General features: G+C 53.6%; 1 protein-coding gene across 2 annotated transcripts; it reads right to left on the bottom strand.

Moving 5' to 3' along the window:
- Positions 1-6,794: 6,794 nt before the first annotated feature.
- STK35 (serine/threonine kinase 35) lies at positions 6,795-25,084 on the bottom strand. Of its 2 annotated transcripts, none has more exons than XM_075108405.1 (3): positions 24,571-25,084; positions 18,367-19,114; positions 6,795-11,474 (listed from the first exon to the last, which is right to left on the bottom strand). In XM_075108405.1, the coding sequence occupies exons 1-2, from the start codon at positions 24,986-24,988 to the stop codon at positions 18,402-18,404; spliced, it is 1,131 nt and encodes a 376-aa protein (XP_074964506.1). In that variant the 5' UTR covers positions 24,989-25,084; the 3' UTR covers positions 6,795-11,474; positions 18,367-18,401. The 2 variants fall into 2 exon arrangements, with proteins under 2 accessions (XP_074964506.1, XP_074964507.1); XM_075108406.1 differs by lacking the exon at positions 6,795-11,474 and adding an exon at positions 13,110-13,727.
- Positions 25,085-25,285: the final 201 nt, after the last annotated feature.

Here is a 25,285-nt window from a genome sequence, read left to right as displayed (position 1 = left end):
CACTTCCTGTGAGCACAGCATGGCGCATACTGGGGTTTATTGCTGGAGTTGTGCAGAGACTTTTGCACTGAGCTTGCTTGTACTTCCCATCATCAAAAAAGCTAACCTTCAACCCAAATTTAGCATGGAAAAATGGAATCCCTTTGGCTGCCCTATTAAGAACAGCTGGCCAAGCTGGTGACTTGATTTTAGGAATATGAGCATAAACCTGCTTATAGTCTGCAGCTGAAATTTTACTGTTTTCAGTAACTTTGCATCATGGATCAATTCAACTATAGGATTTTATAGACCTCTGTGAATCTCTTTGAATTACTACAAATACAAATGTGCTTGAAAAAAATCAAATACCATATACCCCTTTTCTGCCCTCTCTCATCAGGTGAGCTGTCTCTGTAGCGGAGCTGACAGCCATTGTCTGCCATTGTTTGTCATTCTGCCCTGTCCTCCTGCCCACAGCATCAAAATAAAAGGACTTGTTAGTCCTGTCTTTGAGATCAAGATATAAGCAGACAATTGATTTTCCTCCCTCTTCTCATTAGTGAGCTCTGACACCTAATAAAACATATATTTTCACTCTCAGGGTAAGCAAACCACCCAGACAGTGCCTGTCAGAGAGAGCTGGGAGTGGGGATTCATCTTTATGGAAAATCAATAGCTGGAACAGAGAAATTGGCAGAACCCAAATTAAAAGTCGCTGGCAATTTCTGTCTTAATATTTCATGTCTACTGCATTTCTGAAACAGTAATTTGCTGCATAGGAAACCACCACAGGCACAGGGAGGAGGATGGACTTTGTGCCTGGTTCTTCCTCTGCTGCTTCCAGATGGGACCTCATGGGTGAAGGGGGGTGTCAGGTTTGGAGCAGCTCTTTGGGCTGTTCCTGGTTCAAAGTGATCCCTGTCCCAGGGACAGAGGGCTGTTCACACAGATCTTTCTGCTAGAGGTTGTGTCACCACGGCCATTGCTGGCAGTGCTGTTGTAAAAGTCACCCAACATCACCAGCTCCTCCAGGGCTCCTGACTGTGTCCCTGCCTCCCCAGATGGTACCCATAACTCCTTGTCTTTGCCTGACCCCACGGGAGGGGGACTCTCAGTGCAGGGCTGCCCATCAGCTGGCTGCACTGAGCTGCTTCAAATCCCTTTATCACAAAGGTGTGACTGATTTACTCACTGCTTGCTCCCAGTTTTACTGGTGCCTCATATACCTGAAATAAATTATACATTCCAGATATATCCCAAATCTAAATCATTGCCACACATCAAGGAACTCACTTTGCTCATCAGGCTGTGATTCAGAAGGCTCACTTTGAGAAGGAAGAGGGATGTAAATTTTCTAAGGAAGCTGAGGAGCAAACTGCTCTTCTGGGACGAAAAAGCCCCAGCTGGACCAGGCCAGGAAGGAGTTAATCATGTCCCCGAGGCAGCAATTATCTCCAGCTCATTACACCCACTAATGGCACCCTGGGAAGGAGCCCCACAGCCTGGATCTGCTGGTGTTTGGGGTAGCTGGCTGCCCACAGCAAGCCAAGAGTTTTGTGGTTTTGGAGGCTGGTTTGGGGCAAAAGTTTTCCCTGGTCTCTGCCCATCCATGAGATCTGCTACATGTAGGGCCGAGTGCTGGGGATTTCCTCAGGAAAGGGAGCCTTTATCTGTTAGCTCTCCTTTACTCCGCTGCTGTTTGATGGTTGAACAGCCTGGGCAGGTCTTGGCACCTAAGGGGAGTCCTAGGACAGACAAATCTTCCATTCTCTAGCGGTGACATTAATCTAAGTGCCCAGACAAGTGTGTGGGATGTCAGAGGTGAGAGCCCGTTGGAGCTGCAGGCTACAGCAGGGGTTGGTTTACCAATGATCTAGCTCAGGCAGGCAGGCAGAGCAGGTTCACAGAAGCTCTTTCTGGAAGCTCGTCAAAAGCCTGTTTGGATATCCTTGTGCTGTGCTGCACTTTGCAAGAGAGACATCCTTGAACACAAGTTCAAGGCAGGCTGTCGTGTCCCAGATTCCATGAGACGGCCCTCGCTGGCATGCTCATCTGAGTGGTGAGCATGCACACACACCCCTCCTTTTCCCAGGAAAACTTCCCAAGGAGTTCACATTTGCTTGGATGTGGGACAGAGAGTGGAGACAGGAAGTAGGAAACTTGCTGAGCCTGCAGCCTTGTGCCCTGGTCACCTCCTGCAGTCAGTCCCCATGCTGGGCTGCAGCTGATGGGGAGCACAGTCAGGCTAATGCCAGGATGCAGCACTCACAGGGGGCCAGGCGTCCGCCCTCCCCGGCGCATGGGACATGAAAGCAGCTTTGGCGCTCAAGCATTTTTCTCCCTGGGAATAAGGTGACCAGCACCTTAGTACCAGTGGGCAGAGCACAGCAAGCAGAGCTGGAGCCTGCATCCTGTGATTTATTGCAGGCTGGCTGGCTCGCGCTTCCTTCCATCTCTCAGGGCTGGCATGTTCATCTGCAGTGCCAATGTGCTGGATAAATCAGCCCAAAGTGTTTGTTCCCACAGCAGCCTCCAAGCAAGGGGGGGTGGGGGTGGGGGCCTGCAAACCCCAGGGCATGAGCAAGGCAGAGGCCTTTATTTCTTGCTGTTGAATGCTCAGAGAACGTTTGTCTGTGTTCCCAAGCATTGGGGCATTTCTGTGGTACAAGGAGGAATTGAGGCTCACTGTAATATAACAACCTGCTTGGGTGTGTAGGAGAGGGGAGACGAACCTGGTGCTTCCAGTTTAGTGCCCCAAAAGGCTTTCAAGAGAGGGGATAAGCATCTTTCACAAGACCAGGGATGCTGGCCATTAAACTGGGAGCAACCACAGGCCTGGATCCATGCAGAGGGAGCAGAGCTGGAGCTTGAAGTGATGTGCAGCTGGGTCAGGCTTTGCTGCTGCTCGCAGGGATGCTCACCCAGAGGCCTCATCCAGCCCTGACGCTGGGGCAGGGGGCTGTGGCACCACATGGCAGTGGCCTGTGTGGTTGATCCGTGGAGTCTGGTGGGGCTGCAATGTGCGGCTGGAGCAGGGGGTTCGCTCTGGGAATACTGACAGCCCCCGGCTCTGGTGGCAGGACAGCCAGGGTGAAGTCATGCCCATGTGAGCTCATCCCTCTCTGCCGCTCAGAGGCTGGTCCTGGGGGAAGCGCAGGCTTTGGGGAAGCACAGGCTTTGGCAGCTCTAAGTGGGGTTGGAGGCGGGTGCAGTTCTGGATAACAAGATTCCCTTGCAAAACCTGTAAAAAAACCTAGGAGTTCTTGGCTGAGAAGCTTGTTTAAAGATCTTATCTCTGGCAGAGGAAATAAGGTCTTAATTCCCTCCCTTGCTGCTTGCCTCCCAGTGCATCTTCTTCCTTCTTCGCAAGTGCTGGGTCCCCAGAGGAATGCAGGCCATTAACTCTGCCAGGGAACAAGCTGGAGAAGAGTAAGTGGCTTTTGTTTGTGGAACTGAGGCTGACCTGAAGTGGCTTTAGGCGAAGTTGCTGCCTCTGCCACATGCAGTCCCTGCTGTGGGAGAGGCAGGTGGGGTGGGCACCCTATGCCCAGCACCCTGTGCAGCTCCACAAATATGCATTTGAGGCAGAAAACAGGCAAAAAATATATTTGGCTTTCTGACTTGGCCATCTTTCTTTTCTGAAGCCTTGGCTGGAATCAGGAGGTGGTTTCGGTGATGTTGCTCCCCCTGCTTCATCTCCCAGGTCTCCCAGGCAGGGCTGGCATCCCTGGGGCTGCCTGGGGTTTCTGTGGGAGGAAGGATGGGGTGGCCATAGCTGTCCCATGCACATTGGGGGCTGCATTGTTCCTGGCTAAGCTGGTGCTGGAGAGCTGTTGGGCTTCTGTATGCAGTAGTAAGTGACAGCTTGATGCCATCCACAGCCTTATCTGCTGTGCAGCAGAGCACCAGGGCTGGGGTCTCACTGTGCCAAGAACCCCCATGACTGTCCTGCAACGAAACAGGGGACAGAAGGTGAGGAGGGTCCACCCTCCTGCCTCATAGCACAGTGGCCGGTGGGGAGAGCAGAGCCCCCGCACGCTAGCGTGCTGGCTTTTGTACCCTCACGTTTCATCGTCGCCTCCATCCGCATGAAGTGCCTCATCTGAGTCATCGCCCGGCTAAATGGAGTGTGTGGGCATACGGCAGCTTTAGCTGTTCATCTTCTGCTTTGCTGGAGCCTGACATGGGGTAAAATAGAGCTATTCATCAATGTGGAAATGAGGCATATGAATGTCCTGTAGCAATAGGACAGACCTTGCTCTCCTCCTACCAGTTCGAGCAGCTGGTGTCTCTCTGTGGTCCAGCGAGGACTGCTTAAGTGGCTGCTGCTTGAGGAGCTCAAGAGATCTTAAAGGAAATACAGACTTATGTTTAGCACTGAATGACTTAGTGCTCTAGCTGTAAAACGCAGTGCCAGAGCCTCTGTGGAGAGGAGGCTCTTGAAAATGTTCCTACCATGTGTCGAAGCAGGGAGAGGGAGAGAGAAGCTGGTGACAGTATCTCACCATGGTTCTCTGACATTGAATCCCTCAGGGGTGAGGTTGACGCTTGCCCAGCTGGCACCTGGGACTGCGTCTGGCCTTGCATCCATGGTGGTTGTTATGGGTTTCCTTGCCTAGCCCACCCTTGCCCTGCTGCCTGCTCTCTGCCTGCTCCTGGCAGTGGCCTTTGCCACGTGCATCTCTCCTGCTGCACGTGCCCTCTCCAGGTCCCCAAGGAGATGCAAGGCAGAGGAAGGCTGGTGCTGGGGTGCTTTTGTCAGCTATCAAGTAATTGAAGCATAGTTGTGGAGCTTAGCAGCCCTCTTTGCATATGAAATAGCAGGTCTCCAGAGAGCAAATCCAGAGTGAAATGTTTCTCCCAGTGACTGACAACAACCTCTCTGTTAAGGATGTTAAAAGCTTTTCAGCTGTGCCCCAGCGGTCACTTGCCCTTACCACCTCTTGCCTGCAGCATGGTGGCACACGTGTGAGCTCCCACCCCAAGTTCCTGCTGGATTTCATCTTCACCGCGTTTGTAGCGGCTAAGCTAACGAGAGTTGGGGGGTGCATGGGAGCACACAGAGCATGGTATGTGTCCTGTCACAGGCAAGTGCATGATGCCATGAACCTGGAGGTTGGTAAAATGATCCTGTCACTGGTGGAGCTTAAAACGGAGGAAAGGCATGGGAGAAAAAGCAGCCTCCTTGAAGGTGCTTGGAAGTGCAGCATCATTTCTGCTGGAGAGTTTGGGGTGACACCATCTGGTGGGGGACAGTGAGCTGTGTCCAGGGCAGCACGATTATGCAGCATCTGTGCAGGCAAGGTTGAAGTGTGCGTCTCCTGACAAACCTTTCCTCTGCTGCGTCACCTCCTCTCCCTCCTCCGGTGGGATTGCAGCAATCTGGTGGTGAGGCCCCCCCCTGTTCCCCAGCCTGTGGCAATGGTGCAAGCAGCCTCACTCACCCCGTGAGCACCGATCCAGTGAACATGCAGCGGCAGCAGCGTGGCACAGCCGCTCTCCACAGCTACACTTGTGACCAGGACAGGCACAGTCTCGGGGCTTGTCCTGCACCTGCTGCCAATGCGACCTGAGCTGACCCTGTCCCTTCCCTGCCTGCAGGCAGGATGCTCTGGACAGGACTGGGGAAGTGGCAGGGGAGGGGCGAGAGATGTTTGAGCACCCAGGGTTGCCCTTGCAGTGTGTGCCATGCAATCAATGCTCTTCAACTCCAAGATAACCCAACTGGAAGCTGCAGGGCTGGGGGAACATGCGGCTTGGGCCCCCACCCCCTTGCTTGCCTGCTGGTGAGCAGGGCAGCTCTGGCCCCTTGGCTTCGCTCCGGCCAGGGCCAACCAGCCCCACGGGGCTGAAAGCATCCATTTTAGGTCCCTGTCAGCAGCAATTAGGGAGCACAATGCTGATGGCCATGCGGGGGGAGCCCACGGCCACACAGCCAGCAGTGCTGGGGCTGCCATGGGGGGAAGCGGGAGGGGAGCAGTCACCACTGAGCACGGGTGCTGTGGTCACACAAGGCAGTGAGGCTGTTATGCAAGGGCTGGCAAGCAGCAGTCCATGGCCCCACATGCTGGGATGCTGTGTCTTGCTGGCTCAGGGGGCCCCAAGCTGCTCAACACCTGGGAAATTGCTGGCTGCCATTCCCTGCTCGATGGAAAACTTCTCATTGCCACAGGATGCAGCTCAGCCTCCTGTGCTTTTCCCATCATGGATGCCAGCTGTGGGGCAGGGGCTCCTGGCTGCTGTGACTGGCTTGTTTTCTGTCTGTGCATCTGGGATTTGGGGCAGAGGATCTGGGCAAAGGGACAAAATATTTGTGGCTACCAAAGCGACAATTCTGCAGGGCATTTTCACTGCTGGTCTTGCAGCCACCCAGAGCAGGTGGCTAGCTAGGTGAGAGACTGCTTCTCCTCTCTGGCTCCCAAAACACAGGGCTGGCAGGGAAAGGGCAGGACAAGGAGGCATTTCCACAGGCAGCATGCAGGCAGAGGCCAAGCTCATCTGCCCCGCTAATCGCCATGGCCTACTTGGTATTTGCAGCAAGAATGGGGCTAATCCTAATCTAGGGCAAGGATAAATGGCCACAGGTGCTGCATGCCAGGGTGCCACATTCTGTTTAGCACCAGCCACCATGCCTTGGTTTAGTGCCCTGAGCCCCTGGGATCAGGCCAGCTAGCCCAGCCCAGGCTTAGCCAGGCCTGCCCTCTGGGATGGAACCAGCACCACTTCAGGGCCTTGGTCTACCCACCGCTGCTCAGGGACTCCCCTTTCTTATAAGCCTGCTGCTGGTAGTATGGCTGAGGACAAACGCACAAAACTTGTGTTTCAAGTTGTGTGTGGCTTTTCAACCCCATCAAATAGCTTTATTCACACAAACGTCTCTTAATTTACAAAGCCTCTGCCACTCATACACATCAGGGCATCCACAGTGTTCAAAGAACTTAAATAGAACATCTCATACCAACCCGAGTAAACCAAGTACAAAAAATATATAAAGTTGTTCACACATAGGTCCTAGATTACCAGCTTCTGTGCAAAAAAAAAAAAAGAAAAATACATGTTCATTTACTAATAAAATTATCTTTAATTTGGAGTCTGGGTTTAAGCCTTCTGCTCTTGCTAACTCAGCATGGGGGCTGCAGGGAGCAGAGGGAGCCCAGAACAGGACTGGGCCAGGGTGCTCCTGTCCCAGGGCTCACCCAGCACTGCTGAGGCCTTGGCACCTCCCTGGTATTGCAGGCAAGAGGCTCTGCAAAGCTGCTGGGGTTTGCTGGATGAGTGAGCCGAAGGCCAGGCATGGTGACAATCGCCAGGATCAGGACACCAAGCACTCCCTTTTAGCCCCCACGAGCTCTTCCTGCAACCTAGACATCACTCTTAAGGGTTAAAGCACTGGGGCAGACTGCAGAGAAACAGGATTTGCCACATCGCAGCTGGAAGAGACCCTGTGCTTTCCTTCCAGATGTGCCCACCCGCCCGATACCCTGCTCTGTAGTGTGAAATGCTTTTGGAAGTGAAGGGCCACACACTGGGACATGCCCAGTTACCAGCTGAGTGTGAGAGCAGCCGCCGGCACAGCTCTCCCCACCACTGATGACAGCTTCCAGGCAGCACCTCAGCAAGGGAGGCAGCAGCATGAGCATCAGCTGCATCCAACTGTCAACGAGCCAGGGGCTCTACTTTCCAGATGCTGCCCCTCTGTTAAGCCTCAGACCTGTGCAGCCTTGGCTGAAGGGATGAGAGGCTGCAAGGAGCCATTGTAAAGCACGCAGCCTGCTCCTGCAGCACAGCTGAGCTGGCACAGGGCTGAGCACTCCATGCCTGTCCTGCAGCAGCATCACTGAAATGAGACCAGGAGCCCCCCTTGCCCCGGGCAGCTGTAGTGTGAGGCTTAGGCAGCACAGGCCTGGGGGTAACAATGGAAAGCAGCAACATATTTCCCTGCTCTTGGGACCTGCAGAAAGCACAGAAATGTGTCCCAGTTTGTGCCCTGAAGCAGTTGCCCCAAGACACTTGGTAGGCTTAAACCCAGACTCAGTACTGCATACAGAGGAGACATACAATGCACACAACAGAGGATTTCCATAATGATGGTATGCTTGTTTTAAGTCTTATTGCTCCAGAAAGGCTCTGGGAGCCTCTGATATGTGAAGGAGCTGGGTCCTGAGGAGTAAAGGAAGACCACAGGGGTAACTCTTATCTGTCACTAGCACCGCTGAACACAGCAGCAAGGGGACAAAGGGGAGCTAACCTAACTCCTCTAGGTTAGAGCTATCTCTGCTCTCTCCTCCCCATGGACCAAAGCTGGCCAGGAGATCCCCAAGACACCTGCATGATGCCGGCAGTGTCGGTCTCGCTGCAGGCTGGTGCAGATAACATGTTTCCCAATCCTCCTGAGGCTTGGCTTGTTCCCCCCACCCACCCCACAACCCTCTTGTAAACAGCATAGTCAGAAGTAAACAGTTTCATACAATCAATCCCCCAGCACAGGCACTGGCTGGGGCCCCAGAAGCTCAGAGAACAGCAGGGTTTTGTGAGAGGGTGCTTGGCTCCCCCCACACTGGCCAGGCCCTCCCAGCACCTGGATGCTCAGCTGGCCAGAAAGAGATGGAGACACCCTGGCACCAGGCTGGGCAATGGGCTGCAGGCTCAGTACTACTTTCCTAAGCTTGAGTTTTCCCAGCAGCATGTCCTAATGCCAAAAACACCTACAGAGGAAGGAGAAGTTCAGCCTGCAGGAGCTGAGCAGGATATGCCTGATAGACCCAGATGGGAAGAGAAGCCTGAACATCCCCCATCCCACAGCACACACAGGTTTGAGCTGTTCCCTGTTCCCATGTTCTAGAGGGAGCACTGGTCTGGGCCAAAGTAACTGGAAGAAGAGATGCTAGGAGCTGTAAACACAAGGCAGGTTCCTGTATAGTCTGGGGAGTCAAGCACAAACAGCAGCAAAATCATCAGGGAGAAATGCTCTTAAAAGTACAAACTAATCAGGGAAACACCCACATTGGCCAAAGGCTAGCAGCCCTAGGTTTCATCCTTGGAAGTGTTTGCTAAATCCTAAGTAAGGCACTATGGTCTAGCTCACTAACATCAAGCTGCTTTGAAAACACATCTGCAATGCAAAAGCTGAGGTGGAGACATGTGGTTTGAAGATGGCCTGAAACAGCAATGGAGGGGCAACCCTCCCAGACGCTGCCTGCCAGGCTCGCTCCTGTCCCCAGAGAAGAACAGGGTGCTGGCAGCTGGCTGGAGGCAGCAGTCCCAGTGAGCAGCCCACTCAACACCTTCCATCTCCATGTCCTGCATTTCAGGCTTGGTTTCCACACATGAAAATCTCCTGCCAGGAAGCTCCCTTCTCTTGGGGCATAGTACCCAGTAAGGGGCCCTTCCAGCAGGGAAAGCCACATGAGCAGGGCTGGGAGGGTAAAGCCCTCTTACTGCACCCATTCAAGCCAGGTTAGGTTGTAACAGTCAGGAGCAAAGGCTCTGTCAGGTAGAAGAAGGGCACTAATGCTGTACTTGTGAACTATGGGGTTCAGCTCTCGTCTCACCACAGCCCTCCTGTGGGATGCAGGTCTCTGCAAGCCCTCCCCAGGAGCTGGGGGAGAAACCCGCCTGCAGCTCCTTGGCACTAACACTGCAGGGATCTGCTGCTAGTTAGAGATGAGAGCAGCCAAAGCACTGTCCAAAGCCCCCAAGAGTACTCTGCAGCCAGGGCCGAGCACAGCGCCTGCTAACCAACCCCAAACTGCTTAAACCCCAGTAACTAGCCTGGAAGGAGTCTGTACAGTCATGGTCTGGCTGTGGCTGGCCACAGCCCACAGGGCATCCCTAGAAACAAACAGAAGAGTAGCGTGGGAACAGGGGCTTGGCACCGTATTTGTGCTGTCCAAACCTTCACAACCCACAGACACATGGTCTGGAGCCTCCTGGCACTGTTGTCCTAAGAGGGACCAGGCCTTCCCGAGGTAACAGCCTTAGCTTTGTGTCCTGGAATAGATGGAAGGGAAAGAAACCCCTCCCTCCTATCCCTGCTTTAGCTCTGCCTTGGCCCACACAAATTGACTGCATTTCCATTCATTCCCATGAGGTCAGCAAAGTACACTGAGTAGATAAAAGGAGGTGCTGCCAGTTCAGGAACCTTCCAGTGATGACAAGGAAAGCTGCAGCCTGCATGCAGGCGATGAGGGGGTCAGAGGGACCCTCTTCTGCCTGTGGTCCTGGCCAGCTCCAGCTGTGATAACAGCTGAGCACCTGGGCAGCTCAGGAGCAATGCTGTGTCAGACCAGCCCACTCCCCAAACCACTGCCGAGGAATGTAGCCTGGTAAGAAATGTTTTAATTGATTCAGAACCTGCAGGGTCAAGAAGAGGTGGTGCTTTACATTGTATTTACAGTGAGAAAGCCTAAAGAACATCAACATGGGGTCAGCCCCAGAATATTAGTGTTGCTCTAAATATAGGCAAGGAAATAGAGTATTAACTGCTCAGCCTGAGGTTCCAATCTCCTTACCTGAGCTGTACTGTAACTAAACTTAAACAGCAGCATTGCCTTTTGCTTCCTGGAGATAGTTATCTAGCAGAGAAAAGTGTTTTGCCAAAGGCTAGAATCCAGCCCATGAGCCATTTAGGCCAAACCTCCTCATTTCCCAAGTATTATTCCCAACAACTGAAGTTTGACACTAAACAAATTGGAGTAGTGGACCGCTTTCTGTTTCTCTTGTATGTGGATGATGATCCACTTGAAAATGTACCTACGGGCTCCCTGTTGCCCTCTGTATAGAAAGACCGTAACAAAAGTCACTAGTGAGATCCAGCTGGGAGAGAATGAAGGTCTGCCTATTGCAGCAGCAGACCAGCCTTGCCAAAGGGCTTTCCAGATTGTTTATGCTACTCTATCCTGATGTCAACTGCTCACATCCTGCTCGGCATCCCCCTATTCAGAAGCTGCCTGGCTATGAAATTATTTAGCTTGTTGCAACACATGGTCCAAGAGACTCACTCTTCCTAAAGCACTGCACTCCCAGTGCAAACCTAGCAATCACTTTGCTCCCGTTTCCCCTAGGCCAAAACAATAGCTTTAAACCCAAAGTTGTGCCCAGCCAGACCTCAGAGCTGGTGCCTGGCAGCACACCTTGCTGCCGGCCTGCCAACTGTCACCTCCCTATGGAACCAGTTCTTCTCTAGAAACACCTACTGAGTCAATGGCAGCACAGGAGACAGGGAGAGGGCTGGGCAGGGGCAGCTGTGCTCTCTGGATCTTGTTTAAAATTCTTACGAGCATGATAACTGCCTGTTTGTGCTCTTCCACAGGCCTCTACAGCCCCCTCCCACACCCCAGCAATACTTCTTCCCAACAAAACAAAGTAACACCCAAAGATTTCACATTGCCAGAGATCCTGCAGACCAGGGATCTTCTGTATCATCATCTTCCCTTGTCTTTGACTTCCCTCGTTGCACGTAAATAATGGAGATTATGGGTCCCTGGTAAATAAATCTGCAAAAAAAGAAAGGAGAAAGAGAGGTCAGGTATGTCAGCAGTTTTGTCCCCCTTACTATGCTATGACAACATCCTGCCAGCCCTCCTGCTGCCGCCTGACCCAGACCGCAGGTAGGTACAGCAAGCAGTGTCACTGGTTCAGTGTGCTCACTGCACCTCTTTCATTCCCAAGCCTTAATTAAAGCATCATTTGAGGGTCTGGGAGAACTCGAGATGAGTGCACACCTCGTTACACAGCCCCAACCAATGACTGCAATCAGGAATATCTACGAACAGCCGCACTGGGTGGAAGGTGCAATAGTAACAGGATTGGTGGTGGAGTCATTTGGCTGCTGGATGGAAGGGCTGGAGGACACTGCTGTGGAGGGGAAGCCCACTTCTACAGCCTTCCTACTGGTCCCAATTAGTCCAGTCAGGCATTGCCACATCTCTCTACTTCACAGTATTCATTATTGAACCAGGCGCTGTGGGTCTGGACTCAGTTGACAGTAATTTCTTTCTCAGGAGTGATTCAAACAGCCCTGCACAGCACACTGCCAAGGTCAGCACACATCCAGCTGCCCCAGCATGTGCTGAGCTGGGATGGGTCGGCTGGCGGCATCACCCCGCATGCTGGTAACACAGCCCCATCCCATGGGGCTTGCTGTGGTGACAGCCTGGCTGAAACAAGGACAGGCATTACCACAGCAAAGCCTGGCCTTGAGGGTCCACATGATGTGCCCGAAAGTGCTGGCTCCCAGTCCTCTGCATCCACACACCCCAGGAAAGAAAGAACAAGCTGTGACACCAGGGACATCCTGCACATCTCACCCTGTGCGTCAGCAGCAGCTCAGGCTTCTCAAGTGGCTCCACAAGAAGTGGTTAAAATCCATTTTGGTGCAACTGATGGGTTTGTAGCGTGGCCATGCTGTGCTTCCAACAGCCCACAAACATGCTCAGTGCCAGGGATTTTACAGAAGAATGGGCAGATCCTTGCTGCACCGGTCCCTGCTCTGGCCAAAGCCCCAACGCACAGCATCCCCCACAGCCCCTGTAGCACCAGTTCCTCCACAGCCCTGGCACCGCACCCTCCTGTCCTCTGAGCTCAGCAACACAGAAATGCTCTTCTGCACATAAGCCACTAGCATTTTCCACCCAGTTTGTCTGCAATCCAGTAAATTCCCTGTGGACACCCCATCCAGCAGCAAGTCTAGACCCGGCAGAGGAAGAGCACGCGATGCACACGATGCCACTTCTGTATTGGAAATACAGATGTCACAACCTTCAAAGGAGGGACCAGCAGAGCTGAGGCGAGGGTTTGTGCTGGGAAGAGGCAGTGATGGTTCAATGAAAGCTACCTGCCCAATGGAGGGACCCGGGGTGTCCCCACCACTGCCAACTCTGCCCACTGGCTCCACAAGGACTTCCTGCAGCAGGGGGCAGGGCTGGAAGTCACTGAAACACAAACCTTCAACCCAAGGGGAAGGCCCTGATTCACTTTCATTACCCCTCATGCTATGCATTGGGTGGTAATTTTCCAGGAGTTAACAGCAGTTTAATATTTCCCCAGACTTGAGCTCAGAGCACAGACATGGAAAAAAATTGGGGGTGGGGGATTGGATTTAGCTCCCCCTTCAGCAGGGGCAGGTCCTCTCCCACCAGAATCGAGCAAGGGGCTCTGCCAGAGCAGCTGGAGAGACTTGCTGAAGAAAAACTGCCACTGCCCAGCAAATTACTCAAATCCCTTAGCCCTAGGAAATCTCATTAAAGAAATCCGTGCCCAAGGAACACATTTCTACAGGCAGAGGCTGCCTCTGCTGCTCAGAGCAGGAGCCAGGGCCATGGGCATGCTGCTTTTCAGGAGAGGTTAACCAGGAGATGCCACCTTTGCAGGCTGCAATCAGGAAAAAAGCCTTTCTGTTTGAGAAGGCAGGCTTGAAAGAGGCACCCAGACATCAGGTCAGGGGCAATTGCACAAGGAATTTTCTGGAAGATTTCTCCTGTGGTGCAGCTTCATTAGCAAGTAAGGCAGCATTTCTGTTCATGCTTCCCTGGAGTAGGAGCATTTTCTGACATGGCCCTTGCTTGAGCAGACCCAAGCTCACAGCTCTGAGACAGGAGAGCTCACTCCATTGACGCACGCTATTTCAGGGGCTTGTTCAAGAGCTTTTAATCCTTCCACTGACGCCACTTACAGTTTTAATCAGCTCGAATGTTCATTCGGCATCAGCAGGATATGAACCATCAGCCCATGGAGTCCTCATCCAGCACCTAAGGAAGATGATACTAATGCGTGGGTCATGGCAGAGATGGGAGGTGCCAATGTGGTCTGCGTGGTATCAGCGGACTCAGTGCAGGGGAGGGAGAGATAACCCAGCACCTTCTCGTGTTAACCACATTATCTACCCCTGCATGGGAACACAGGGTACAAGGGAAGGGGGCTGAGAGCCTGCTTTATCTCTTAAGTCCTTCCTCATGCTCTGTATGTATATTTGCGACACACTCCTTAAATCCAACCGCAGCGGCCTCCCCCAGGAGGGACAGCGGGGGTGACAGTGAGCAAATGCAAACACTAACACATCTGGCCAGAGGTGATGTAATCCAGTTCATCCTCAGGGCTTTGCTTCTCCCCAGGTAGAATCAACACTGCCCAGAAATATGTCACCACTCCTCAGGGTGGCCCTGAGATGGTGAACATGCTGCTACGGCCAAGAAGAGGAACTGACCTTGCTTTTACTATCCCATGGCTTTTGTCCGTGCCAAGATTCACAAACCACACTGAAAGCAGTCTGAAGTCAAAACCAACACTGTTTCAGAAATGAAACTGCTATCCTTTTCCTTGACTTGCTCACCTATTCCTGGCCAGTGGGGTAAGGGCAGTTTTACTGCATGGTAAAATTTGAGTTGAGTGGTACTAACAGACAAGACCTAACTTGATGCAACAGCCCTGCTCACTGATGGTTCGCAGAGATGCTGCTGATGTGCATCTGATCCCTGCCCTCCAGTCTGAAATTCAGTAGGACAGCAGTTTATTAGTGGTGCTCAGGAGCAGTTGGGCACAGCACGAGAGATCTCTCACCAGGGATAGACACCATCATGCAGGGAGGGCAGAAAAGCTCGTTCAGCATTAGCTCCCATTGTATTTTGAAAATGCAAAGAGAACAATGCAAATGCAAACAGTTGTTTTCAGCTGAAAGTGGAATGATCAAAACCAATGACAGAGGAGGAGTGCTGGAGTAAACCAGGCTGGCCCCAGCTGTCAGACACCTTCCTGCTGAAGGCAGCCCCTGAGATGCTGCAGTCTGCACCACACCACATGCACAGATTCCTGCCGTTCACCTTGAGCATCCACCCCAAAATCAGAACTACTGTTTTAGCCACAGTGAAAATATATGGAATATGATCTACTAGAGCAAACTGTCTTCTACGCTGATCACAACTATTGCAGTTTGATGTCCTATGCGAATTAAAACTAGAAAATTTCTTAATGTGTAACTGTAGGTGGTGGGCAGCTGTCACCTGCTCCCCTTGTTTCTGTAGCCAAGGCCACTGGTGCCACTCCAGCGAGCAAACAGCCACATGCTCTCGCTATACCTTGCTCCTCAGTGACTTGTCTAACGGTTGCTCAATCCACACTGCACAACTCACAACGTTGGAGGGTCCCACTGAAGCAGTGGCCACGGGAGGCCCCTCACCTGCCCTGGGGAACTCGGCGGGCAGCTACAAAATACACGCAAAGAAAAAGATGTTCACATTGCAGGAAAGGAGAGAGGAGAGCAGCCCCAACCTTCCAGTACCGACAAGGAGAGATTAAATACTCCTTAGCATGTGGCAGCACATGATAGCAGTCACAGGTCTATCAAACAGCAATCAAGAGACAATCAGTAGGTACCCAGCACAATCCAGCCTCTCCCCAGTTGTACTAGAAAGGCTTTTGTCCTCTTTGCCCAAAAGGCAGGCTTTTGGGAACAGTGATCTCCAGCTTTAGATAAACTATTTCTGCAGAAGGCAGGGAAGCACAGTGTTCAAATAAGAAAGAGATGACCTTCATTTTGCCCACGGAAATGCTGCCCACCTCTGCTGGACCTACCACCCCAGGGCCATCAGAAACATTGGTGAGGGGAGCAAGCACATAAGCAGGCTCATCTCCACCCTGCACACCCTGGTGCCCAGTAAAAACCAAGCCAGAAACACTTTCCTGCCTGAGAACTGACATTTCATATGCGTTTTGGAAGGGTAACAAAGCATGAAGCCTGCCGACTGGCAGGTGTGTGCAGTATCCATAGCAGAACTAAAAGCAAAGCTGCTGGGACATGAAGCAAAATCAGAAGAGGTCAGTGGCATACAAAAGAATAAGCAAAAGTCTGATTGCCTGGGTCAGTGAGGGTTACCAGGTTATGACATGAACCAAGGCTGAGGAGCTGTCCTGGGGAAGAACAACTCACTGCATGACCAAGCAGCACCGTGAGCTACACACCAGTGCCATAATTAAGTTGAAAGAGGTTACCTGAGTTTCCCAGTGAACTTAAATTACCTGACAGCAGAATTCAGGCCCTGCTCTAAATCCCATTTTAAGCTTCTCAAGTGGGTTTCCAATTCAACATTTGCCAGAATTAGGCTGATTTGAACGCACAAATACACAATGCATTAGAAAAACCCCATAGGAAAGCACACCAAATACTCCACTGCCCCATAAACAAGACAGAGGTATGCTCCCCACAGCACAACGTTCTGGGTTTGCAGTGAACACGTGGCTGGCACCAGGCTCCTATGTGGGCCAAGTGGCTGTGCTACGTAGGCCAGGTTGTGTTATGTAAGTGCATCCATCCCTGCTGCCGCTGTGTCACGATGGACGGAGCCGATCGGTGCAGACTCACGCAGACTCATGACTGGCTCCAGCTGCAGATGGGGGTGGTTTGCAGAAGGCAGCTGGGTTTTAAGCAAACAGCCCCGGGGTAGGACTGTCCCCTCGGTGTTTGTTATCCCTGCATGTACTGTTCTACAGATATGCACAGGATGAATTTTCCCCGGAGGACACAGGCTGGTTGCATAACTCAGCAGCATCAGTGTCAGCACAGAGCAATCACAGATGGCAACGGGAGTGGCAAACCCCGATCCCATGACCGGACCCCTCCGCCACCCAGCAGACTCAGCAGACCCACTGCTCGCCCTGGGGCACAAGGTGGGGTGCCCTGCTTTTGCCCTGGGACTTTATCACACCCATCTTAAGGGCTCATATTTTTGCAGATTCACTCCCTCACCCTAATCCCCAGCCCACACTTGCACTGGGACCAGTATCAAGCCCCAGCCCCAGGCAGAAGCAATATCACTAACTACTTGCACTGGAGATCTTAAGGGTGTTAAATATTTTGTGCCAGGGTGCAGAATGGATGACAAACCATCACAGCTGGTTTGAACAAACCAGCCGTGACAACACTAGACCCACCCCATGGGCCCTTCCATGTCTATATTCCTACTCCTCTACAAACAGCACAAGGCTTACCCGGGCAGGCATGTAGAGAGGGGACAGGCAGCACATTGCTTTACATAAGCTCAGGAACCCTCAGGTGAACAGTCAGGAGGTTTTTTAGCAAAGCCTGCCAAAATGCCCCCACCTTCCCCACTGCCCTGCTGCTGGACACTCACTCTCAGGAGCAGGCTAGGTGCATAGCCATCAGCTGCAAGGCTGAAGGCCGGGTGTTTGCTGGCTACAGCAGCCATTTCACCCCTCTCTGCTCTCCTGTATCTGTGGTCTGCTCTGGTCCAGCAGGACCTGTGTGGTTTCAGCATGAGGTAAGGTCTGGGAAGCCCTGGCTGCAATGTCAGCACCTGACACAGGCAGGCTTTCAGAGGTCTCCTGTGACCAACAACAGTCAGGCAGCTTTGCAGGAGCTCAGGAAAGACCTGGACTGGGAAGACGTCAGCCTTGCTCCTTGTAATCTGTAATTTGAGTTTCATTGAAGTGTTTGGCTGGGAGAATCCCTAGTAACAGCTCTTGTTTACAGACAGCTTTACCATGCAGGCAACACCTCCCAGTCCTTCAGTGTCACTTGTTAGTGACACTGCCAGCTACCCCACATCCCCGGGAGTCCTTCCAGACCATGTGTGACCACCCAGGCCTCAGGACCAGGACCTCTGAGCTTGGGACTATTTAGAACCCAAGTTGGGGGGAGAAGAGAGGGGACTCTGCTCGAATGGAGCCGAGCCCAAAATGAGCATAAATGTTTTATAAGCTTCCTTCCTGAGCAGGCGCAGGTCTACAAACTCAAGTGCTGGAGACCAAAGCATCCTAGTGGGTTTGGGCATCTGCAGTTAGCACCAAAGTGAAGTCCTGCCTTTAGCAAGGAATTGAAATGAGATGGACCTACGTGCAAAGTCAATGAAAGCAAAGGAAACAGCTTTGTCTGTGCTGAGATGGACCTGCTACTCCACTCAGCACCTGCTCACTGAGCCAGCCCAGCCCCGAGCTGTCCTGTCTGAGTAGCAGAGGGGAAGGGGCTGGTGCTAGACAGCAGGGTGCTCTCAGCTCTGACTGCAGAAACGATATCATGCAGCAGAAGGGGCAGAACTGGCAACTCCTTCCCTACCTGATGTCAGAGGGTGCTCATGTCTCTCTCTGCTGTGCACCAGCCTGTCTCAGCCACCAGCCAGGACCTCTGAGGAGCAGGGCTCCTGCACAGCCCTGCGGGGCCTTTGGGCAGCAGCAGGACGTGCAACTGCTAATTCTGTTTCCCACCTCTACTTTATTTTTGCAGTAGAATAGGTGGGGGGAAAAAACTCAGAAGCAGTGCTCTGATGAGTCACTACAGAAATAGCTCTGGGAACATAAAAGACTCCTTTGTGTCACTACAAAGTACATTATCAGGCTGGTACAGCAGACAGAATAATACAAAAACTGTGGATCACTTACCCAGCTGCAAAGCACAGCGATGCCCTGCCCTGAATTTAAGCAGCACATGTAACCTGGTCCATTCTGGTTTCAAGCTCAAAGGCATCAGGTCGATCCTGTGGGTTAGCAGCCAACATGTCTTTCAAGAGCTGTTTGATCCCCTCAGACATGGAAGTCCTGCGTTTCTGAGGGATGTGCAGCTCCATCTTTGGATTTTCTAGCAGCGCTTCCCCAACGGGCACAATCTCAGTCCCCTGCTTGATGTAGGTCCCCAGCAGCTCCTTCTTGGTCTCCGCATCGATGAAAGTTATCCTCTCAATCATGGCCCAGATGATGATGCCAAGGGCAAAGATGTCAGCCTTGGCAGTGTAGTGTCCCTCCCAGACCTCAGGTGCCATGTAGAAATCGGAGCCGCAAGCTGAAGACAGCCAGTACTTGTTCACATTCACATTTTTGTTCTCATGCCCACCCTCCTTACCCCGAGCAGTCAGGCCAGCGCAGACCTTACTCAGCCCAAAGTCGGCCACCTTGAGAACAGGGGTGCCAGACTTCTCTGTTATCAGGATGTTGTCTGGTTTCAGGTCCCGGTGGACAATATGGTTCTTGTGCAGGAAGGCGATGGCACTGGTCAGCTGCAGCATGAAGCTCTTGTTTGTTGCTGGGTCAGGTCTTCGTGAGAGCACGTACTGGTTGAGGTCTCCCCCTTCACAGAACTCCATGACGAACCACAGGTAGCAAGGTTCCTCTGCATAGCCCAGGATTCTCTCACCTAACCAAAAGGGACAAAAGCAAGGGTGGGTTTTTCAGACACATTACAGTAACTCGATGTGGAAAAGGAACGGGTCTGGTTCATGCAGATAGTAAAGGTCCTGGTCACACTCCAAAGGCCTATCACACTGCAGGGTACCAGCAGCCATGCTGGCACTGCTGTGGCTTCAAGTGCATTAGGATCCCATTGAGTGCTGTGCACCAGCACGTTTATCTGAGCCCATTGCCTGGGAGCCAGCTCAGGGACCTGTTCCCAGCAAAGCACGGGTGTGTGAAAGGCCAAGCACGTGTGTTCTCAGGTGCTCACAGGGAACTTGGAAGCATAGGATTATTTTCCTGTGCTACCATCAGGCAACTCTCCCTGGGCTCTGACAGCCAAAGCAGCAGAGACTAAAAGCACAATTAGCAGCGCATCTACGGTGTGCGGGGGGGGGGAAATCAGTTCTATGTGAACACCAGCTCTCCCTCCTGAGCTCTGCTGCAGGAGGCAAAGGCTGGCTTGTACCTTAAGCTTTACTAGCATAACTGCAAGCAGGGAGTAAATCACACCCCTTACACTGTGCCGGTACAGCCTTGCTAAGAGCAGTCACACCAGTGTCAAAGCCTTGCAGCATGGTGGCTCTTCTCAGACTAAATCTGTGTGTTTAAGCATTGTGTTTGTGCTAGGGGAGCTCTGCCACTTCATACAGCCTTCATTAACTGTCAACAAGTCTTTAGAGGGGAAACTGGAGGCCCAAGTAGTAAAGAACGTGTTAAGTGCAATCTCAGCCACACTTACGAATGTAGCTGTTGCCTTACTCGTTTGTGCTGCTGCTCAGTATTATGCCCCAAACAGCTTCTTCCTTCAGACATCTCACTGAGCCCTTCAAGCTTAGAGCATCTCAGGTCCAATTCACCACATCTAGGTTTTACTCCTCAAACCCCCTTCCAAGGAAAACCACTTCCCTCACATAAACTAGACATGTGGAGAAATGCCATAGCATCATATCAGCTAACAGGGCCAGGTCTGCCACCACCACTCATCACACTGCAATGCCAGGATGCCCTGGGGAACACTGGCAGCAGACCCAGTGCCATTAGCCAATGCCAGGACGCAAATCCCACTGCCAGAGCCCACATCACCCACACAGAGCACTCAGGTGACAGAGCCTGCACATGGAACCAGGATATCGTTTTGTTCTAGAAACAAGTTTTTTTTCCCTTGAGCTCCGTAAGGGAGAAGCCAGAGGACACCACTTGCCTCTGCCACAGTTAACAAGTCACACGGACTAATCCAAGTGTTTTGAAAGCAGTTAAATAACTCCACCCATTTGACAAAGTTGGGTTTTGTTTTAGCAAAGGCCTAGAGAGCATCTGGGAAAGCAAAATTCCAGCAACAGGTAAAGCCAAGGACTATCAGGGACACCAAGCCTTGGACTACTCGGCACCCATGCCTGCAATGGTCAGTGATCAGTGTGGGTGGGAATATTGGTTATTTGCACAAACAGTCTGTATCCATGGCTACTGCTTTGGAAATGAAAGTCTGCACAACAGAAGAATTTGGCTGCACCTCCCTGTCCTCAGCAGAAGATGAAGGTTAGATCTGGGGGATGGGAGGGACTGTGAACACACTGGAGATAACAGGGTGCACTTCAAGAGGCCAAATGAGACCCCAAAGTGTTGGAGGGGGTCTCAGCACATGAGCCCAAGGGCCAAGTGGGAGCAGCACAGCACACCTTGGCTCTGGAGACCAAAACACTGACCAGGAAAAGCAGCTTCTCTGGTGCAAGTCACCCTTTGGTGAGACTAGCATGACAGCATGGAAACTGCAGCAGAGGCTGCTCATCTCAGGAGTGGAGACCTTTGCACAGCCAGGACAGCCCCAGCTTCCACCACCTCAGGTTTGCTAAACCCCAGCGATGTCGCAGCAGGGCACAGGGCTTTGCTTTCCTGCTCCCTTCAGCATCCATATAGCCCCATCACGGGGAGCAGGAGGGTTTGGCTCTTCTCAGCCAGGAACTACACCACAATGGGAAGCGCGGCAGAGCCCCGCACCCATCACACAAAGCCAGGAGCATCAGGCCAGGGCACACAGGTGGGAGGTTGAGATCACTGACACAGCAGCACTGCTGACAGCCCCTTCCCACAGGGAAGCAGTTCAAACACCAGCTCACCAGCAGCAGGGACCTGCTGGCTCTGACAAGCCAAGACATGCCTTTAGCATAACAAAGGCTCTGATTTAAAACTTGGTCCCTGAACTTCAGCAAGCACAGGGAGGACACCACTGACCCAGCAGTAGCTGCAAGTGCCATGCACTTCACACTGGGTGGAGTGCTGCTAGGAGAAGCTTAAGCCAAGAGTAATATTTCCTCATTTTTTTTCTATAATCTGAAAGTGTTTTACTTGTTAAATCATCTTCCTGCCTTCAAAACAAACAGCTTTAAACATAAAGAGCTGGCAAGCTGCTTACTAAAGACAAGATGCTAGCAAACTGAACTCAAGCAGCCAAGAGCTGAAGAGATGCAGACAACAGACTCCATCACAGAGTGTGCATCCCCGCATGCTCCCTGCCCAAACACAGGACAGGACATCCTAACCTCTCCATCCCTGCAGCACCCTTCCCATGACCTATCCTACAAGCTCATTAACAGCTTGCTAGTTTGCTTAGCATCATGGGGGGGGATCTAATCACAGCAGAACCAGTATCCTACGGCTGCGTGTAATCTCTCACTCCCTCTGTGCAAAGAGGCTGTGCCAGAGAGACGAGAGCCAGCAGCACAAAGTCTGGGTGCTTGGACTGATGGTAACATGCATGGGCAATGCCAGGGCAGCCTGCGAGTGCAGCCATGCACCAGCAGAGAGTCAGTGGCACCCATGGGTGACGTGCTAGGAAGCAACGCTCTATACCTGACCACTTAAGGCAGCTCTATCACTGCTACGGGTTGGGAACAACAAGAGGGGCGTGTGGCCATGCACAAGCCCTGAAGGTGTGCGTGTATCAGGGCACATTGCTCAAGTATTCAGGCTCTACACTGGGCTTCCAGCTTCCTTTTTCCACTCTGCCCTTATATTATTCCACATACTGTTAAAATTATGAAGGTGCAGGCTCTGCACTGTAGCTGAGGCCTGACATCGCTTGGTATCCTTACAGTTGTGCTCCTGATTCAGAGAGTCTCCGATTAATCCCCACCATGCCCTGAGCCCTGGCATGCTGGCAGAGCATCTGTGCAGGCCTGTAAATAGCCCAGCTGCGGTCGTGCAGAATGGCACGGCAGCACAGCTATGTGCCGGCTACCTCAGCTGGAGTGACAGCACAGTGGCTCCACGCAGGCAGCTTGTGTGCTGCAGGCAGGGAAGGAAAGCAAACAGGCATGGGAGGCTCACAGGATCACCTAGCTCTGGCTTCTGTTTTGAAAATATCAGTGCCATATCAGACCCAAAGCTTGGGAAGGCAGCGAGCACAGCCTCTGCCTGAGCCTGTGGCCAGCAGATAATACAGCCTGAAAGGCAGTCAGGAGGAAGGCAGATGGAGGAGAGAATGCACTCCAGTTTGAGGAGCAAAACTGCTGCTCTCTGGCCTTGGGATGGAGAGCCCAGCTCTGCTCCCCTCTTCAGAGGGCTGCAATGGAACCAGGTCAGGCATAGCCCTCCCCAGAAGAGGGAAGTCAGGGGGGCTCTCTCCCCACCTAGAGATGGGGGACACCTACAGCTACACAAGAGCTGTCCCCAAGCCATACTATCTCTTCTCGGGGAGTGCAACATGCCAAGGGGGGAGTAAATCCCTGTCCCTGCCAGGAAGAGCTTGATGTGCTATAGCTGGACATGCCCTCAAAGTCCAGTTGGCTCCTTTCCTGGGCAGTCGTCCCCACAGGGGCACGTAAAGGAAGCACCCAGACTATACAGAAATTAGGACACTGCCCTTCTGGCAGGGGCTCCCTTGGGTGACTGTGTGTGGAGTGTGAAGGAAGAGCAGGATCAGGTCTGTGTAGGGGAGAGTAGGCAGTTCTGGACATGTTCCCCCAGGAGTGCAGAAGGGACAGGCAGGGCAGAGCAGTCTGAGAGGCAGAGGTTTGCTTGAAGGATGGGTCTCAGCAGGTTTACATGAAGTCTGTGCCTGGCATAGGGTTTGGAGTCTGCCTGCACCGGACGGGGCATGGGGAGACTGCGCTCACCAAGGAGCACACAGAAGTCTTGGCACACAAGTTTTGGGAAAGGGGGTTTGGGGTAAGCTAGCTGTGGCTGCTTCAGGCTAGGGGGCACAGGAACATTGAGGAGACAGGCCTCCAGTATTTTTCCACATCTTCACTGAACATTAGCAGAGCTGGGTCTGACAAGCAGCCAAGGGAGGAGAGGAAGGGAGGGAGCATTTTGGAGATGTCACCATCACAGTTATCAGCTGTGGCAGGAGAAAGTGACCCCTGACAGCACCGTGATGCTGCTGAGGGACCCCAGGGGAAAACGGGGCTGTCAGCCCAGGCTACAGGCACTGGTGCTTCCAGGGCTGTCCCCACAGATCCAGTACTTAGGAGGAGAGTGGGGATGGGAGAGTACAAAGAGAGGTCCCAAAACTGTAAGGGCTTGAGAGAGCAGGCAGGGCACTGTAACAGGCTGCAGCCTTGGGGTGCTCAGAGGAGACAGGCTTGTGCATTGAGTAGAGAGGGAGAAGATGTCCCCTTGGTGTGACTGAGGCAGAGACCAGTGAAGGTCCCCAGGGGACACCCGTGGGCTGTGGTGCAGGTCAGGGTAATGGAGGGAGTCCCAGGAGAGGGGTGTAATGGAGAAGGAAAGCACTGGCAGGGAGTCCAGGGAAGGGCTGAGGGTAGCACACAGGGATGCTGCTCCCCAGGGCTGGCTCTGAGCCTGGAGATGACAACAGGGTCCCTCAGGCAGGAGGACATAGGGCTGGGGTACTGCAGAGGGACCCTGTGGGGGAGCCCTGCAGGAACAGGACTGAGGTGGGTGATGGGAGCAGAGGGAAACATGCCTGAGGCAGGTACCGCTGCGGTGCAGAGGGACCTCAGGGTTGGCAGGGGTGACAGGGGAGACTGGGACGACCAGGGGTGCAATGGAAGGGAGCCCGGGGAGTGGTTATAGTGCCAAAGTGGTATGTCAAGTTGGATGGATGAGTGTTGTGAGAGGTGAGGGGGAGCTCTGGGTGGGCCTCTAAGAGCAGGCAGTGCCAAGGAAGGATTTGAGCAATGGGGTGATGCTGGGCGGCAAAGGGGCTGCCCAGGGTGGGGGTGTCTGGAAAGGGTGCGCCAGGAGCTGCACACCAGGGTGCCCCAGGGGAAGGGGGGGTGACACCAGGGTGTCCCGTGTGGGGTATCCCAGCAGTTACCTCGTGCTGGGGGGTGGCAAACCCGGGGTGCTCATGGGAGAGGTGACACCGGGGAGGGTACGAGGCCCTGGGTGTAAGGGGTCTCCTGGGGGCGGCGGCAGCGCCGGGTGCCCCGGGGCAGGCCGCGGGGGGCGGGGTACCTTTGAGGGAGGTCTCGACGAGGCGCAGGTAGAGCTGGCTGCGCTTGTTGCCGTGGCTCATGCGCTGCCCCAGGCCGTGCCGCTGCAGGACGCACTCCTCGAAGCGCACCACGTTGGGGTGCTGCCGCCGGAGGCTCGTCAGGGCCCAGAACTCCGCCAGCGCCAACTCCACGTTCTCGGGAGCGTCGCAACGGATCCGTTTCACCGCCAACCGGGCACCGTTACGGCCCGACACCGCCTCGTACACCACGCCGTAGGCCCCGCGGCCGATCTCGGCCAGCAGACTGTACCGCGGAGCCCCACCGCCGCCACCCGGGCCGGGCCCCGGCGCCGCCGCCGCCATGGGGCCCCGCCGCGCCGCCCGTCGCCGCCGCGCCGCCCTTTGTGTCCCGCGGTGGCCGCCGTCCACCGTCTCCATGGCGCCGTTGCCCCCCGCCGCCCGCCCCCCCCGCGCGCCCGGGAGCGCCGCGCCGGGGAGCGCCGCGCGGGCGAGGGGGCACGCGCCACTGCGTCGGAGGGCGGAAAAGCGCGCCTTGCCTGCCCCTTTAAGTGCTCGGCCAATCGCGGCGGCGCGGGATGAACCACAGCGGTGGCGGAAGGGGGGGAGGGGGGCGGCGGGCGCCGCGATGGTACCCGGCCTCCCCACACCGGCGGGGCGGGCCTTGGCGGCGGCAACTCGGCCGCACCACACCGTGTCCGGTAGCCGGGGCGCCGC

Source organism: Phalacrocorax aristotelis, chromosome 13 (genome assembly GCF_949628215.1).
Source record: "Phalacrocorax aristotelis chromosome 13, bGulAri2.1, whole genome shotgun sequence".
Taxonomy (NCBI): domain Eukaryota; kingdom Metazoa; phylum Chordata; class Aves; order Suliformes; family Phalacrocoracidae; genus Phalacrocorax; species Phalacrocorax aristotelis.
The sequence above is the reverse complement of the archived record's forward strand: the minus strand, read 5'-3'. Positions and strand labels throughout refer to the sequence as shown.